The sequence below is a fragment of the Lactuca serriola genome, chromosome 2, assembly GCF_051521515.1.
Source record: "Lactuca serriola cultivar US96UC23 chromosome 2, Lser_US96UC23_V15, whole genome shotgun sequence".
Taxonomy (NCBI): Eukaryota; Viridiplantae; Streptophyta; class Magnoliopsida; order Asterales; family Asteraceae; genus Lactuca; species Lactuca serriola.
The window spans coordinates 166,102,373-166,119,271 of record NC_136409.1 but is presented as its reverse complement, the minus strand read 5'-3'; the positions used below and the strand labels follow the sequence as shown (position 1 = coordinate 166,119,271).

The following is a 16,899-nucleotide window of genomic DNA, read 5'->3' as shown; positions in this document are numbered from 1 at the left end:
AATTTAAGTTTTTGACTTTGAAACTCGAAAATAATCATCAGTTTTTAGGTTTCAACTTTCTTTTGTTTTTTGGTTTTTTTTTATTTTCATTAGTTTCTTCGTTAACTAGGTGTTTTTTTTTTTAAACGGCGGAAATATATTAAATAAAAGTCACTGCCAAACAAACACAAAGCACAACAAAAAAAAAAAACAAAGTACATAATGTTAAATGGGAAGCAAATCCATTTTGTCCAATTACAACCACCAAAATGACATCCATGTTTTACCCAACTAAAAATCGAAAGTTGTAATGATGTCCACCAGCTTGGAAGAAGTGATTCTAATTTTTTTTTAAATCAAACCATTCATCGCTTTCCAGACTCACCAAAGAAAATCATAAACGATAACCAACAAGAGATCACTTTTTTAGGGTATTGCCCACAATCCATTGCGAAACCCACCAGCTCACTAACTGTCACAAAGTTTCGGGTTGGAATGTTACATCATTGGAAAATCCACTTGAAGGCTTCCTTAGCGAAATAGCAGCCCACCAGAAAAGTGATTTGAATAATCCAGGCTAGTAGAACAAAAATGACAATTCAGAGAAGGAATAGAGATTCCCTTACGAGAAGGTGCAAGCGTCGAAGGGATCTGATCCATACAGTCACACCAAACAAAATCAATAACTTTAAGAAGAGTCGAGTAAACCTAAATGGTTAGGTTGTCCACCTGAGTAGTAATCTTGGAGTTAATGAGATACCTAAAATTAAAAACATAGAAATTACCATATGAAGAGAGCTTGCATCTCCACTTATCCACCCCAGGAGAAAGAATCACTTGTGAAAGAACACAAGAAATGGCATTTAATTCCATTAACTCCATATGATTACTAGGAGTTTTTTTCCACATCCAATTAAAGTTTAGATTGGAAATGATCCTATCAAAGATGAAGCAAGACTTTTTCCAGTCAAGATTAAAGATGTTCGGAAAGCGATCAGCAAAAGTCCCGTCTCCGGACCAATCTTCCAACCAAAAGAGAGTATTCTTTCCAGAATTAACTTAAATCTGGAATATGTTAGAAGCATGGATACCCATATCCAATAATTGAAGGCCTGAACGATGTTGGACTAGATGCCCAATAAAGCTTTTTTGCCAAGAGGGTATATGGGTTTTTTAGACATTTATGAATTCCACACACAACTTAACACCGGAGAGCATTTGGATTAGTTTTAAATCTCCATACTTGTTTAGAGAGCAAGGCCAGATTGAGAGATAGAAGAGAGTCCACCCCGAGACCATCTTTTTCTTGTGGGCCAAGAGCCATTTTCCAAGCCACCCAATCAATTTTGTTTTTTTCATCGTTTCCACCCTAAAGAAAACGTCATCTAATTTTCTTCAAAAGCTCAATGATCCAAGAAGGAGCCTTAAAAAGAGAGAAAAATAGATTGGAAGACTACCCGATATGACTTTAGCCAAAGTAAGCCGTCCACCAAAAGAGAGAGATTTAGACTCACAGACGTATAGTCTGGACTTAACCCAATCAGTCAACCCTAACTAAAATACCAAAAAAATAATGTCATTTTTGTATATGTTTATATGATTAAGTGTGCTAAAAACTTGGAATAATTATTATACATTAAGTGTTTCTATTGAAAATTAAAACGATAAGAATGTTTTGTTTTTTCGTATTATGTTTTAAGAAATTATTTATTCTTGCTAAATTTTAGCAATATTTGTTAATGAATAAACCCACGAAAAAAAATTGAAAAAAATGATGGTTTGGTATTTACAAAGTAAAAATCCAAAATTTCCATTGTTTTTGGTTTTAGTAAAAAAATCGAATGATTTTCACATCGTGTGGTTAACACATTATGTTCTCTTGTCATAAATTATGTTCTTTTCTCAAAATTGTTTTTTCAAATGATGTTTAGAAAAAGGTTAAATATGAATAATTTTTATGAGAACTTTTAGAAACACGAGGATTTTTTTTAAATAAGGATAATTAATTTAAAATTTTCGCTATCACAGTACAACAAGTGAAAAGCAAACAGACAACAAGTTGTGACTGTAAATCTTTTTATATAATAAAGTCAACATAGAATATTTGAAAATTTTAATAACATCTTGTTAAAAATATAATTTGGAAAGTTTAATAACATCTTGTTAAAAATATAATTGTTATTTTCATTTGAATTAAGTATATTAGGGGCGTGTTTGGTAAAAGTAGTTGTTAGCTGGAAGCGGGTAATTGGTAGCGGATAGCAAATAGCGGGTAGCTGGTAGTGGGAAGTTGTAACTTTTATTTGTTATATGAGTGTCTGTCAAAAGTAACTGGAAGCTTTTGAAATATTTAAAATTACATAAAAGGACAATTGATTAAAAATAAATAAATATATAAAAATATTTTTAAGGGTAATTATGGAAATTGATTTCAAAAGCTCAGTAGCGTTTTGTTAAACGCTACATGAAGTAGCTTTTAGATTTGGAGCGTTTTGTTTAAACTAAAAGCTAAACGCCCGTACCACAAAACGGAACTTTTTGTTTAATCTAGAGCGTTCTATTAGAAGCTAAAAGCTAGAAGCTTCAAAACGCTTCTAAAAACTTCATGCCAAACACACCCTAGGTGTTGATAAAAATGGATTTACCCATTAAAAAAATGTTTCATTTTCTTTAAACACAAAATCATAACCCTGTATATTATTAAGGTATATTATTAAGATATATTATTAAGATGGATAAAAGGTTTTTAGAGTTTTGTTCCCTTTTATTAATCCGAGTATGCAAATGTAAACAAAGGTTGTCAAGATCGAGATCCTACGTAGGATTGTTTTTGGGTTTGCAAGATCGAGATCGTAAGATCGGGATTGGAATCCTAAGATCCTACAAAATAAAATATAATTTTAATTTATAATTTTTAATAATGAAAAATATTTAAAACATTCAATTTTTCGTTCAAAAGTTATAAAAACTTCAAAATATTAATCATAAGTCACAACACAAAATAATAAACGGTAAATTGGTAATGGTAAAAAAACATAAAGTGGTAAAAAAAATTCATTTTCAAAAAAAAAAATCAAGGGAAGGTAGGATCGGATCGGATCGGATCGATCTTACCCCAAATACGATCCGCTTACGATACGGATCGTTTTTCATACCTAAGATCGTAGGATCGTACGATCCTACGATCAGGATCACGATTTTGACAACCAGGATGTAAACCAAAATGGTTTTGGTTTATTTTTAAGCACAAAATCATAACCTATTAAGAACATATGCATTACAAAGCAAATTCAAACAAATTTTTTCGACACAAACATTACTAACAAATGCCAACAAAATCCTAATGATAACAACAAGAAAGCGTATTGGTTCTTTGAATAAACTCATACGTCATTTCTCATTCTTGGGATCATTAACAGATATAATGGAAACAAAATTTCTTCCATTAGATACTGAAAATAAATTAAGTATTTTGGCCCTACTTTCTGCATAATCTTCCCCACCCACCACCCATTCATATAGTTTGTGTCTATGATATCTCCCACACAAAACTTACTCATCAGAATTTCAGAAAGAGACGACCTAATTTTTTTTTCCATTAAGACAGCCTTTCAGAGGGCTCTAAACCATTATCAATGAGAATGGTCTGATACTTAATGATAAACTTTTCATCACATATATCGGAGATGATATTGACTGGGTAGTAAGATTCTTTTCAGACCTTATTTCAGTGTTGGATACTTCAACTTATCGCCACTTACAAACGAAATGTTTTGATTTTGTTTTCGCACATGGAGTAAGGAGGTCGAGGAAGGAGTTGCCCTTAAAATGTAGGAGATGATTATGGGATGGAGATGAAGAGGGAGAACATAGAAGTCATTGAAGGGTGCTATCATAGAGTTATAGTATTAGTTTTCAGTTTTCCAAACAAATTTCAGAAATTAGTCCATAAAGTATATAACTTTTATTTGTTTTACTCAAAGTCTTTTACTCACACTTAACTTAGCATTATAGATGGTAATTGCCCCAGGGACCTTTGTTGCAAGATTTGAAAACCACAAGGACCAACCATATCTAAATTCAAAAGTTAGACTAAAAATGTAAATTACAACAAACCAAAGGGACCAAAATGTAACTTGCTCAAAATAAAATGTGAAACAGTAAATTAGGAAGATCAAACGTTATGTGCAATTAACCAAGGGTATATAGTAATATTTCACCTCTTCTAGGGGCATTATGGTCACTAAAATTTGTTTACAAAAATATTACACTCCTCCTTTGCACTCTGCCCAACTCTCTTTGTGCCCTCTCTGCTGTACTTCTCAAGACTTGTCTTCTTCCACCTCTTCTCCCCCACTACACTACTCTTCACAGTCAAACATCTTGAGAGAGAAAGTGGTGGATATATACAAGAAGAGTGTGTACTTTTGAAAAACTTGTCTTTTTGCCACCTCAATATCTAGAGAGAGAAAGTCTGCACCCAGATGCGATTTCATGGAAAAATGATCAAGATTTTGGGTTATTTTTATGTTCTTGAAGAATCAAGAAAAACCCAGATGGGATTTAATTGAAATCTCGAAGAATTTTAACGAGAGAAAGTAGAGAGAGAGTTGAAATGGGGTGTTGCTATTCAAGATTAGAGAAAGAGGAAATGGTTTCAAGGTGCAAAGCAAGAAAAAGATATATGAAACAGTTTGTAAAAGCAAGACATGCTTTTTCTGCTTCACATAGCATGTATTTAAGGTCTTTAAGAAGCACCGGCTCCGCCCTCCTACAGTTCGCCACCGCCGAAACTGCCCTCCACCACCCTCAAGACCACCATTTGCCACCTACCCTACCTTCACCTCCTCCTCCACAAACACCTACACCACAGCCGCCTCCTCCTCCTCCTCCCATGAGTCCAACCTCCGAAACATGGACAACATCCACCACCAACACCGCTTCCACTCCACTTCCTCCCCCGCCACCACCGCCTTCCTCCACATGGGATTTCTGGGACCCGTTCATGCCGTCGTCCACCAGGTCAGGAACTGTAGACGACGAAGAATGGGAAGAAACATCCACAACCATTGCCTCGGAAACAGCGGTGACCACCACCATTGGCGCAGCGAGCATAGCCGCGCCGCCTTCCGCCGTCAGCGGGTTCTCCAAGATCTCTGCTTCCACTGCCACCACAAGCGAGATGGCAGTAGTAGTGTCCACGAAAATCAAAGACCTGATGGGGATTATCAAAGAACTTGATGAATACTTCCTCCAGGCTGCAGATTCCGGCGGAAAACTGTCGGCATTGTTAGAAGTTCCGGCATGTACCTTTCCCGGCCAAGGATCATCAGGTAATTTGAATTAAAATAATTAATTCTAGATTTAATTTAACAAATCTCGAAGCATGTGTCCAAGATACTGATGTGATGAGTATTCAACATGTGCACACGTGTGTTCTTTTGTCTGCTTGAAACTGTAACATGTTTAACACTATTATTAAAGTTCACATGGATTGGAAGGTGTAAATTGTAATTATTTTGTGATACTTGCAACTATTTTACAAATAAATTTAATGAAATTAAACTGAGGTAAATGATGATAGATCAATCTCATACTCATGTTTTATTTGATAATATATCAATTTATGTTATATTTTATTTTTAGCGAGTCAAATAATTTACAATCAAACGAATCAAATAATGGTCAAATAATCCATGTATGTATCTGTTGAGATTGTTTAGCTAAAATAATAGAAATATTGTTGTCTTAATGCCTATAAAAGAAGTCCAAGACACCTATAAAAGGAGCCTAACACTTTGGTGTAAAACTTCACCAATTAAATACACTTAAAGTGTTTGATTCTTTTCATTTTTTTCTCATGTTTCTATTCTTTTATAGGTAAAGTCCATGGGTATGGAAAGAACTTGAGCCCATTATTCAGCTCATGGAGCTCATCCCAGAAGTTAAACATGTTTGGAAAGTTCGGTTGTGATGACATGGCAGGAGTTAGTGCAATTGGTGGTGGTCTTATTTCCGGAAGCCATTGTTCTACGGTGGAGAGACTATATGCATGGGAGAAGAAGCTATGCCAAGAAGTTAAGGTAAATGTGTGAATTTACCATTTTCTCCCTTACAACGAGAACAAGGTAGACTAAATTATGTGATTTTTGTTTGTGGTAATAATTAGAGTGTGGAAAGTTTAAAGATGGAGCATTCAAAGAGGGCAGAACAATTAAGAAAAATGGAGATTAAGAGAGCCGATTATATGAAGACTGAAAAAGCCAAGAAAGAGGTCGAGAAATTGGAGTCAAGAATGATGGTTTCTTCTCAATCGATTGAGTCAACCTCTGATGAAATAGTCAAACTCCGGGAAGAAGAGCTTTATCCACAACTTGTTGAGCTTGTTAAAGGGTTAGTATCTTTTGAATGTTTGATAGCACATTTTATAGGCGTGCAAAAAGACCAAAACGCCCCAATAACCGAAACCACACATTTTATGTTCATGCAGATTAATGGGCATGTGGAGAAGTTTATACGAAAGCCACCAAGTCCAAATGCACATAGTCCAACAACTCAAGTACCTCCACATCATCCCATCAACGGACCCCACCTCCGAGATCCACCGCCAGGCTGTCCTCCAGCTGGAGCTCGAGGTCCAACAATGGCACATATCCTTCTGCAACCTCATAAAAAGTCAACGAGATTACGTCCATTCTTTGACTGGTTGGCTTAGACTCAGCCTCTTTCAATTTGGCAAAACCCCATTAACCCAAACCAAACAAGATTCCGCTATCTACACCCTTTGTGAAGAATGGCATCTCGTGGTCGATAATGCCCCTGACAAAGTCGCCTCTGAGGGCATCAAAGCATTGCTGACTGCCATACATGCCATAGTAGTTCAACAGGCGGAAGAGCAGAAGCAAAAGAAAAGGTCAGAATCGTCATTTAAGGAGCTCGAGAAAAAAATGGGGGAGCTTCGGGCTCTTGAACGGAAGTTTGGCCCGTTCTCTGGGTCCTCTAACGGGAAGGACCCGGTTGGGGATAAACGGGCCAAAGTGGAGATGTTGAGGGCAAAAACGGAAGAAGAGAGGGGCAAATTTGAGAAATTAATTGGTGTGACAAGAGCGATGACTTTGAGTAACTTGCAAATTGGATTACCACATGTTTTTCAAGCTGTTACGGGTTTTGCTAATGTGTGGACACATGCATTTGAGTCGGTTTATAACCATGCAAATAGTCCTGAGGTGGTGAACAATGTAAAGAGGCTAATGCTTTAGAGAATGTGTGTTCTAAATTTTTAATTTAGGTAACAAGATAAGTCATATATATGTTTGAGTTTTAATCAGAACTTGAACATTTGTTCTATGGACGATGTGGAGATGTATTTTCTAAAGTATATTTTGATTCCTAGTTGATCCGATTCTTTTAAGACATGTTCAGAGCACTTGGAAAAGCATAAGGAATCAAAAAAGAAATTGCCACATAAAGACAAATTAGACAAAAAAAAAAGGCAGAAGTGTAATGTAATAAAGAAATTTGTACTAAAAGGTTCAAATTTTATAATTTTTAATTACATTTGCATGTGAAGCATTACTTAAAGACAGATATGTGTAAATCGATTTACCACTTTATAAGAAATAGAGTAAATTACAATAATGGTCCCTATGGTTTAGATTAATTTTTCTCTTATTTTTTTAATTCGAAAGGTTCTTATTGTTTGTTTCTTGTTTGTTTCTGTTACGCATTTGGTCCATGTCTTATCTAAAAAGACTATTTTGTTTTTGATTTTTTAATTTATTTAAATAAACACATCTCTAACCTTATATTTTCATTTTACCTTATCTATCCCATTATTTTTCTCTATTTAAATAATAGTTTTTTTAGGTAAGACATGGACCAAACATGTAACAAAAATAAACAGTAGGGGCCAAGCGCGTAACAAAAACAAATAGTAGGGATCTTCCGAGTTAAAAAAATAAATTAGGGACCAAAAGCACAAATTATCCCAAACCATAGAGACCATTCGTTTAATTTACTCTAAGATGATTTCCAACCCATCTCCATTTTTCCCCCATAAATTGAGTAAATAGTGTTTCATCTCCAACCCTACTCCATTTTCTACCCAATTTTTACCCCAAAAAGTATATTCCTAGAATATTCCATTTTTATAACTTATATATATTGTCAAATACACTCCTCTACTAATTAAACTCTATATTTATGATTAATTAATATAAATTAGTATAAAACATGATATTATAAATATTAAATATTGCATTTAAATTATAATTAGTAGATAAAATAAACTAGAAATGTATAAAATAAAAATGAGAGGGACTAAAATTGGCAATCAAACTTCACCTCTATTTTTGGAGATATAAATACTATTCCCCCATATATGGAGTAATACTATTCATATCTCCAAAAATGAAGGTGAAAATGGGGTAGCGTTGGAGAAGAATGGGGAAGAAATAGAGTTTAGGGGTGGGTTGGAGATGCCCTAAAAATAGTAAAAGGTTGACCAAATCATTAAAATAGCCGTCATTTTCATAAATAGCATATGCAAAATTGGTACGCCCTCCGTGAAATGATAATGTCATCTACAAAAATATGTTTTAACATTTAGGTTATATTTGGCGCGCCACAGCTAGCTGATAAGCTAGTTTATTTTTCGAGTTTTTTTTTTATGTTGTCGTGTTTGGTAAACCAAAAAGTAGCTTATAAGCTAGTTTTTTGAAAAACTACTTAGACTAGCTTTTTAGGAGCTTTTTAAAAATTTTCCAAATACACCTCTTAATTAGTTATAGAAACACATACTCTTACATGTCCTATGTCTTTTTATGTAATTTTATATATTTCAACTAGCTTTTCAGCTACTTTTACTAAACGTTATTTTCTATCAGCTAGCTTTTCAGTTATAAGCTAGCTTTTTATTTAACAGCTAGCTTTTCAGTTATAAGCTAGCTTTTTATTTAACAGCTAGCTTTTCAGCTAGTACGCCAAACGAAACCTTAAGGGTGGAAAAAACAAATGGATTTTTAGTTGCAAGAGAGGATTGTATGGGAACATTGACATCTACCGAATGCAGATTATCTGTAAAAGGTATTTCTAAGTTGTCAACTTCAATTTTGCATGTCTCTAGCTTTTATTAAAAAATCATGTATTTTCCTATTATCAGTATTGCAAAATCCAACATCATTCCTACTATAAAATTAAGAGAACTAGTAATTGTTAGTTAATAAGTTCTACTTTTGAAACATAAAAAAATTCAACAAAATTGTCTGCTATCCTCTCTCAGAAAAACAACATGACTTCAAATTCTACAAATTATCATTTTGTTGTTTCTTGTCTTTTGTTAAAAACTACGGTGCAGAATTTTTTGCCAGATATAATTTTTCTCGATTTATTAAATTTGGTCAAATTGAAGAAGGGCATGTAAGACAAATCCAATATCAGTTTGTCTTTCAAAAATCTTATATTGAAATTATAGATTTAGTCGGTGAGAGTGACGTGAAACACTTGAAAAATCATTTATAAAGTCTGAATTGTTTAGTGTTATATATATATATATATATATATATATATATATATATATATATATATATATATATATATATATATATATATATATATATAGGGAAATGATTAAATGAGACACCTAAATGGTTGAGAACGCGAGAACAAATCTGGTACATTAAATATTTAAAATCTAAGGATGTCATTAATCATTAATTTAAACATAATATTAAATGAATTTAAATTGTTTATTAATTAAAAAAATATAAAAGGGTATTCAAGTAATTTTATGATGTCATCCATTTTGAATATATCAGGTAAGTTTGACAATTAAAAGAAATCGTTTCTATGTTTTAGTAATCACAACTAACTTCTAATCTTTTGGAGGATTCGATCGTATTTGCAATGCAAAATATTGTCACAGCTAAACATTTATACGACACTCGATAACTACTGTTCATCCGTAAAGAGATTTGTGCATTCAGAACTCCGTGAAGGGTTGAAGGTGGAGGAATGTCGTCGATCATCAACCGAAGTGGAAGAAGTAAGCTTTCTAATCTTTTTTGAATGTCGATTGAGTGGAAAACGGGTGTAGTAGTGGGTTTATTTTTTGTTAATGTGTACATTTTAACGATTCTTAAAACCCTAGAATCCATTTTTTTTTTCGTTTTTTCTTTATATCATCGATTATGAATTGTAGTGACTCTAAATCGTTGACGATTGTTGATTTAAAGGTTGTATTTTACAAATAAAACGTTGGTGTATGTGAATGTTTAAATGAAAATGGTAATTGTAGATGAGTTTCGAAGTTACGGTAGTCTGATATTGAATGTATTTAAAAATTAATCGCTTATGATTGTGATTGAAAGTTTTAAGATGCAGATACATGTGTAGTCGTAGTCGACTACTTTGAACTGACATAAAGTTACGAAAACCCAAAAATTAGGGCTTTTTTTGCTTTTGTTTTTAGAGTCGTATTGTTGAATGGCAAAGTAAATAGATTATCAGTAGGACAAGAGGAGTAATTGATGTTAGTATTCGATTGTGAATGTTCTTTAATAGAAAAATAATAAGGAAGGGTGAATGGTGTTTAATAGAAAAATAATAAGGAAGGGTATAAATGTCATTACTATTGATTATTTGTAAAATCTGATTGTTTGTGCTACAGAAATACTTTTCTAGTATTAATCCTTGTTGTTGGTTGTATATTATGTAGATTGTTAAAGGCATATTCGGTTGTGAATGGGTACTTTATTGAGTATGTATGTGGTTTTGATCCTGTACATGATGTACTAAGTAAAGAATGATGGTGTAGGAGTCCCTACTGGTTTTTGTGAGTAAGTTAATTATATTGTTTGTTAAGTGATGATTATTGTAAACATTACTCTGTTCTTGGGTATGTGTTTGATTGAGTTTGTGTTTAGTAGGGATAATTTATGATTATTTGAGTTGTTAATGATTCAATTCTGAGTTATAAATGAGTAAGGTATTTTAATTCTACAATTAGGTAGAAAGAAAAGCGAGAGGATATTACTAAAGACGGCATTCAGCAAATTCACTAATGAAGAATCCAATCCATTGCTTATTGATATTGAAGATGAAGACAATCAAGGAAACGAAATAGTACAACCTCAGATTAGAAGAGAATGACAAAAGAAGTGTTCAACACCTAAGAAGAAAACTAAAAAACAAAATGGTGGTGATGATGATTAAATGAAATTTAAAATGTTAAATATCAATTGGAATCTATAGTGATTATGTGTCTTATTTTTTGGACAGGTGTGGGGGAACGTGTTAATCGCACACCAGATAATTCAATGCGAAGGGATCTTAAAGTTGTAGTTTTGAGCTCAGATTCAAGTAATGTATTTGTTTAAAAATAAATTTATTTAGAGTTTGATGTTGTAGTTAGTTTTAATAACTTATGTTGTTTTATATTTATTAATAGAAAAGAACATGAAACCCAAAGTCAATGTGAAGAAGTTTGCTGCAGGAAAATCAAGGTTTTCAAAATCTAAAAAAAGATACAGAAACAAAAAGGTGTCAATGATGATTTCATGTAATGTAAGTTGTATATTAAAGTGTCTTCAATTATGATTATGTTGTCTACATATTGGCAGGTTTGATTGAAAGTTATGACATGACAGAAGATAGTGGAATACATAGGGAAAATGAATTGAGAACAAAAAGACGGTTTGATAGATGTAAAATAAAAGGTGATGAAGTTGTTGTTTTAAACTCATGTTCAGGTAATGATATATTTTTAATTAAATTTAGTATAGTATTATTTTTGTAATTTATTTATAATCATTTATTGTGTTAAATATGTCTTAACAGGAAAAGATAATGTTACTGTCAAGAATCTTGATGAAGTTGAAGACTCTGATTTTGAAGATGCCAAACCTGTGGTAACAAGGAAAAAGAGAATGCATTATACTTCATTCAAAAATGATGACAAAGAAAATGTGAAGAAATTTAAAAGACAAAAGAATAAAGAAGGAAATGTAGTGAAAGCAAGGAAACCGCCTAAAGTTGTAGGAAATGATGCCGAAGAAGCAAGGCGAATACAAGTACGGACATCTCCAAATGTTTTGTACAGTTGTATGCATAACCTTAGCAAGGAACAGGAAGCGTATATTTCTTCTATTGGTCTGGGGCATTTGTTGAATATGAAAGTGGATGGGTGTGCATCAATTTTGGGGCATTATATTGTAAGGAATTTTGATGCAGATAGGATGGTACTCAACCTTCATCATGGAGAGATACCAATTAATCGGCAAGTTATTCACGAAATGTTGGGTCTGCCTCTGGGAAATGTTACAATAAAGTCCATGCCTTATAGAGAAGTCACAGACGACACGATAATTGTTTGGATGAAACAATTCGATGATGAAGATAATATTAGACCAAGGGCAGTTCAACAATTTATTATGCAATCAACACGTGCGGATTTACTCTTTAAAGTAAACATCTTTGTCCTGCTGTGTAATACACTAGGTTAGTCGATGAGCATGGGAACATGTGACCTTTCTATGTTATCAAAAGTCACGAAAGACCTGGATCTAAGTGACATTGATTGGTGTGGATATGTTTTTTATTGCCTTAAGGAGACAAAAAGTGCATGGAATCCAAACAGCAAAAAAGGATTCTATGTTGGGCCAATTATATTACTGCTGGTAAGAGTTGTTTTAAATTCAGATGTCATTCAATATTGGTAGACTTATGTGTGCAAATTCATTAAAGTGTATTTAATTAATACATTTTTTATTTGTCTTTGTTGTAGTTACTATACGTAGAAAGTGTTCGATGAGATTCAGTGAAGATTGTACGAGGCAGACCAGCAATATGTTTTTGGAATGTTGATAAACTACGTGAGCGAGAAAGAGTAGAGTGTAGGACAATAGGTCTGGGTATGCGTGAATTGCAAGAACCATTTCAAGTCATCAATGAAGCATCGGGAACTAGTAATGTAGGGCAAGAAAAAGTTCATGTAATATTTTATTATATTGAATAATGCATATGAAATTTAAAATTTGTTATTTTGTATAATCTAAATTAATTATATTCATACATTATTGACAGGTAAATGATGCAGGAGGTGTTAAAAGTAGTGGTAGAAGGTGTAAGGTATTAATATAATATAATCATTAATAAATAATAAGGTATTAGTACAAAAACTAATATTGTATTACTTTTCGTAGGGAAATCAAGGAGATGAAATTTTTAGTGGAAGTGGGGAAAGTGTTGAGGTAGTTTACTACTTATTCACATTTGAATTATGAGTTACTATAGTATTAATTAATACTAACTGACATATTAATGTTTTTATTCGGTTTGTAACGTAATTCTATTGTGGTGACCTAATTAGACAACTATTTCAACAATAAAGGAGATGTACGACATGCTATTGCAGCAAAAGAAAGTGTTGGAAGACAAAATAAATGATGCTGTCAAGAAATATCCTGAGAATCAGTTGGTCAAAGAATGGAAAAACAAAGTAAATGATTTGTTCAATGAAGTTTCCGCATCAGAGGAACCAGAACAATCTCAATGATGGTATGATAACGTGTCTGAAATTGAACGTACGTTGATTCTAGCAACAACTCACAAACAGTTTGACAATTCCCCGATAGCAAAATGTAGTATTCAGATGTCACAAGAATATGCAGACTTCGCGAATAGATCTGGAAGAAAATCTTTTAAGACTACACCACCATCTAAAATGGAAATGCCAATTCCTTTGTATGTAGTACCATTCAACAATGATGAACATTGGGTTAGTAGAAGAGGGTACAGGCCTCGCATGAAATCCGAATATCTGAAATCTCCGTACATTATACGGGCTGTTGATATCATCAAAGGAGTTCCACGACAAGAAAAACGTGTAGCATAAAGGATATTCTCTCTCCGGGGAGAGCCAAAGTAACTTGCATTTAAAATATGTTTAAAATTACTTAATTTTGTTGGTTGCTTATTAAAAATAGTATTAATTGGTCACGTTTTTTGCAGTGATATAGTTTTCCACACTTTGGATGGTTTTTATGCTCAGAGGTTTCACATGGAAAGTTTTTTTCCAACATGTGAACTATTTGGTCATGTCATTGATTGTTGGAGTCAAGTGTTGAATCTTGATGAAAGTAAGCGTGCACCTGAATCGCCTCTAAGAGTTTATTGCAAGACAGATGTGACGGTATAATTTAATATTGTTCAATGTTGATTATACTATTTTTTAAATACAACATATAAATAAGCTAATGAGTTTTTAAAAATGGATCACAGAATTCGTATCTTGAAAGTGATTTAACAGAAAGTCAACGTAAAGATAAATTCATTGAGAATCTGGTGCTCTCTATTGAAGATATGGACGCAATCCTATGTTTTGTTGGATTGGTAAGAGATATATCTGAACAGTTTACTTATGTGTTTATTTATCATTGATCAAATATGAATATTAAATAAAGTGAATACACGTAAATGAATAAACGTTGCAGCTTTTCCTACCAGTCATCCGTTCCTTCCACATTTTCCTTTTCGTGATCAATCTACAACACCCAGAGTTTGTAATCATTGACAACAGCAAAGTTGATGATCCTAATGATGAGAGATATGGTCAGTTGCCCCAAATCATTTTAAGTGATTAATAAAATTTACATTACATAGTTAATAAAATTTCATATGTGTTGACAATGTTTTTTACATTTTCAGAAAGAGTACATAGTTGATTACTTAAAATCTCATAATCATCCAAAAGTTGAGATGTTTTCACATGTGATGCCACATTGACTGGAAATGCCTTGGAGAACAATAAACAACAGCATTGATTGTGGTATGTTTACGATGCGTCACATGGAAACGTATATGGGTGGAAGTATGAATAAGTTTAAAGATGGGTTCAAGAACGAGTCTTCTACACAAGATGATCAACTTGTTAAACTGAGGACAAAGTATTTATACAAAATCGTCACTCATGAATATAATGTGCAAAAGGATTATGTGTTGCAAAAGGTTGATGAATTCCACAAGATTCCTTCAAGACAACGTTCTCAACTGTTGGCCATTGCAAAGGAACAAATTCACATGAGATTGGATGACTTAAGTTAATTCTGTTAAAAAAGTTATTTTAGTTATGACTTCGATGGTTTCTTTTGGATAGTTTTAAAACAATGGTTTTGTATGCTAAGGATATTAACTTGGGTTGCAAAACGTACAATAGTTCCTTTTGGTTTGCTAATTTTAGTAATGGAATGGTGATATTTTAGTAGTTATAATTTTACATTAACATTTGAAAATTTAAATTATGTCAAAAAATGTTGATTAACATGACTGGTATAATTTTAGTGTATATTCAGGAATGATTCTTACTAACAAACATTTGTTAATATGCTATATTACTATGACCATACAATCAGAATTTTTAATAATTTAAATGAATATATCTATATTCTATAATGATTGTTGTTGCTTTTATATCTTAAAGTATGCTGTTATTCAAATATTGAATAATAGCATAAATACATGAATTATTCATAACATGTTATACTTTAAATGCAAATTGTTTTAACTTAACAGAAGAGTATTTAACAATTTTCATATCATTAATATGTTGAAAGTAATTAATGTATTTATGATATTATTCATTATTGACTATACCAAAGGGTTTAAAGTCGACCATGGTTAAACTTATGACTAAAATTTACCCAAAAGCAAACGTAAATCAATATATGATGTATAGGTGTTTTAAAAGTTAATCGTACAAACATTTGCTATTATGATATACTACTAACATCATACAATAAACTATGAATACTGCTTGAATTGTATATGACTATAGTCTATAATGATTGATGTTTTTATAATTTCAAGAAACGAAAAATATATCATTCTAAGTGCAAATTGTTTTAATCAAATAACAGAGGTTTAAATGTCTGATAATATCATTAATCTGTTAGGATTACCAAATTTGGCAATGCTATTATTCATTGTTGAATAAAACAAAACGTTAAAAATAAGGAAGGTGTTTTAAGATAACATAACATACTAAATCGTAGAAACATATTCTTATTCACAAATCTAATAGAAAAGTAAAATCTAATGGGTAAACGAATGGGCCATTTTAAGCTTGTTTTGACTCTCGTGCAGGTCTGACTTTGCAAGTCCTCCAATTATGGTTAACATATTGATTGCAACCTGTGCACATTCTGGTTTTTTTCTTTGCAGTTGCAACTGCTTTCTCAATAGCACTAACCATTCTTTTCTTAGTTCCACTACCTTTGGTACGTATAGATGAAGGTGGATGGATATTTATTTCATCAGGAATGCTGCGTATTCCAAGCATCCGAATAATTTCTTCTTCATCATTATCAGGTGATGTTTGGTTTGAACTGCCAAACTTCATTGCTGCCTGCTTCAACTTACGTGCTTTTTCAACAAATTCCAACAATTTCTCCTTGCTTCTTTTGAAATGATCCAAGCAGTATTCAATATTGTTGTATGCCTCTGTTAGAAGCTTAAAGGTGTCATCTTCTGTTTCCATGGCAACATATTTCATGGCAAGCAAATGGCTGGAAATTGCATCCCTTCTCCATCTTCTTAGAATATACTGCTCTAGAATCTCTTCAACATGGTTGTTTTTCAATACAACAAAAATATGACGACACAAAATGCCAGTACGTATGAAGTGATTGCATTGCATGAACATTTAACTTCTTTTTCAGGCAACTTTAGTTCAACCTACATTGTATAATAAAAATAATGTATGTTGGTAACTGATTGAATTAACATATTAGTTGGTGGTTATTGCATAATATTGAAACAAGTATATGTAATTTAAAAATAATGATATAATATACTTGTATGATCACTAATGAATAGCGTTTAAACAATGAATATAACCTTGCATTTTATCTTCATCTCTTTGCTCTA

The 16,899-nt window shown here is 32.6% G+C and overlaps 2 protein-coding genes across 2 annotated transcripts; one reads left to right on the top strand and one right to left on the bottom strand.

Moving 5' to 3' along the window:
• The first annotated feature begins 4,280 nt into the window (after nucleotides 1–4,280).
• Nucleotides 4,281–7,371, top strand: LOC145087297 (protein ALTERED PHOSPHATE STARVATION RESPONSE 1-like). The gene is made up of 4 exons (XM_079025234.1): nucleotides 4,281–5,312; nucleotides 5,860–6,062; nucleotides 6,149–6,372; nucleotides 6,470–7,371. The coding sequence occupies exons 1-4, from the start codon at nucleotides 4,595–4,597 to the stop codon at nucleotides 7,236–7,238; spliced, it is 1,914 nt and encodes a 637-aa protein (XP_078881360.1). The 5' UTR covers nucleotides 4,281–4,594; the 3' UTR covers nucleotides 7,239–7,371.
• Nucleotides 7,372–16,090: 8,719 nt separating this feature from the next.
• Nucleotides 16,091–16,675, bottom strand: LOC145089754 (uncharacterized). Its single transcript, XM_079028151.1, has one exon. The coding sequence runs from the start codon at nucleotides 16,673–16,675 to the stop codon at nucleotides 16,091–16,093; it is 585 nt and encodes a 194-aa protein (XP_078884277.1).
• Between the last annotated feature and the right edge of the window lie 224 nt (nucleotides 16,676–16,899).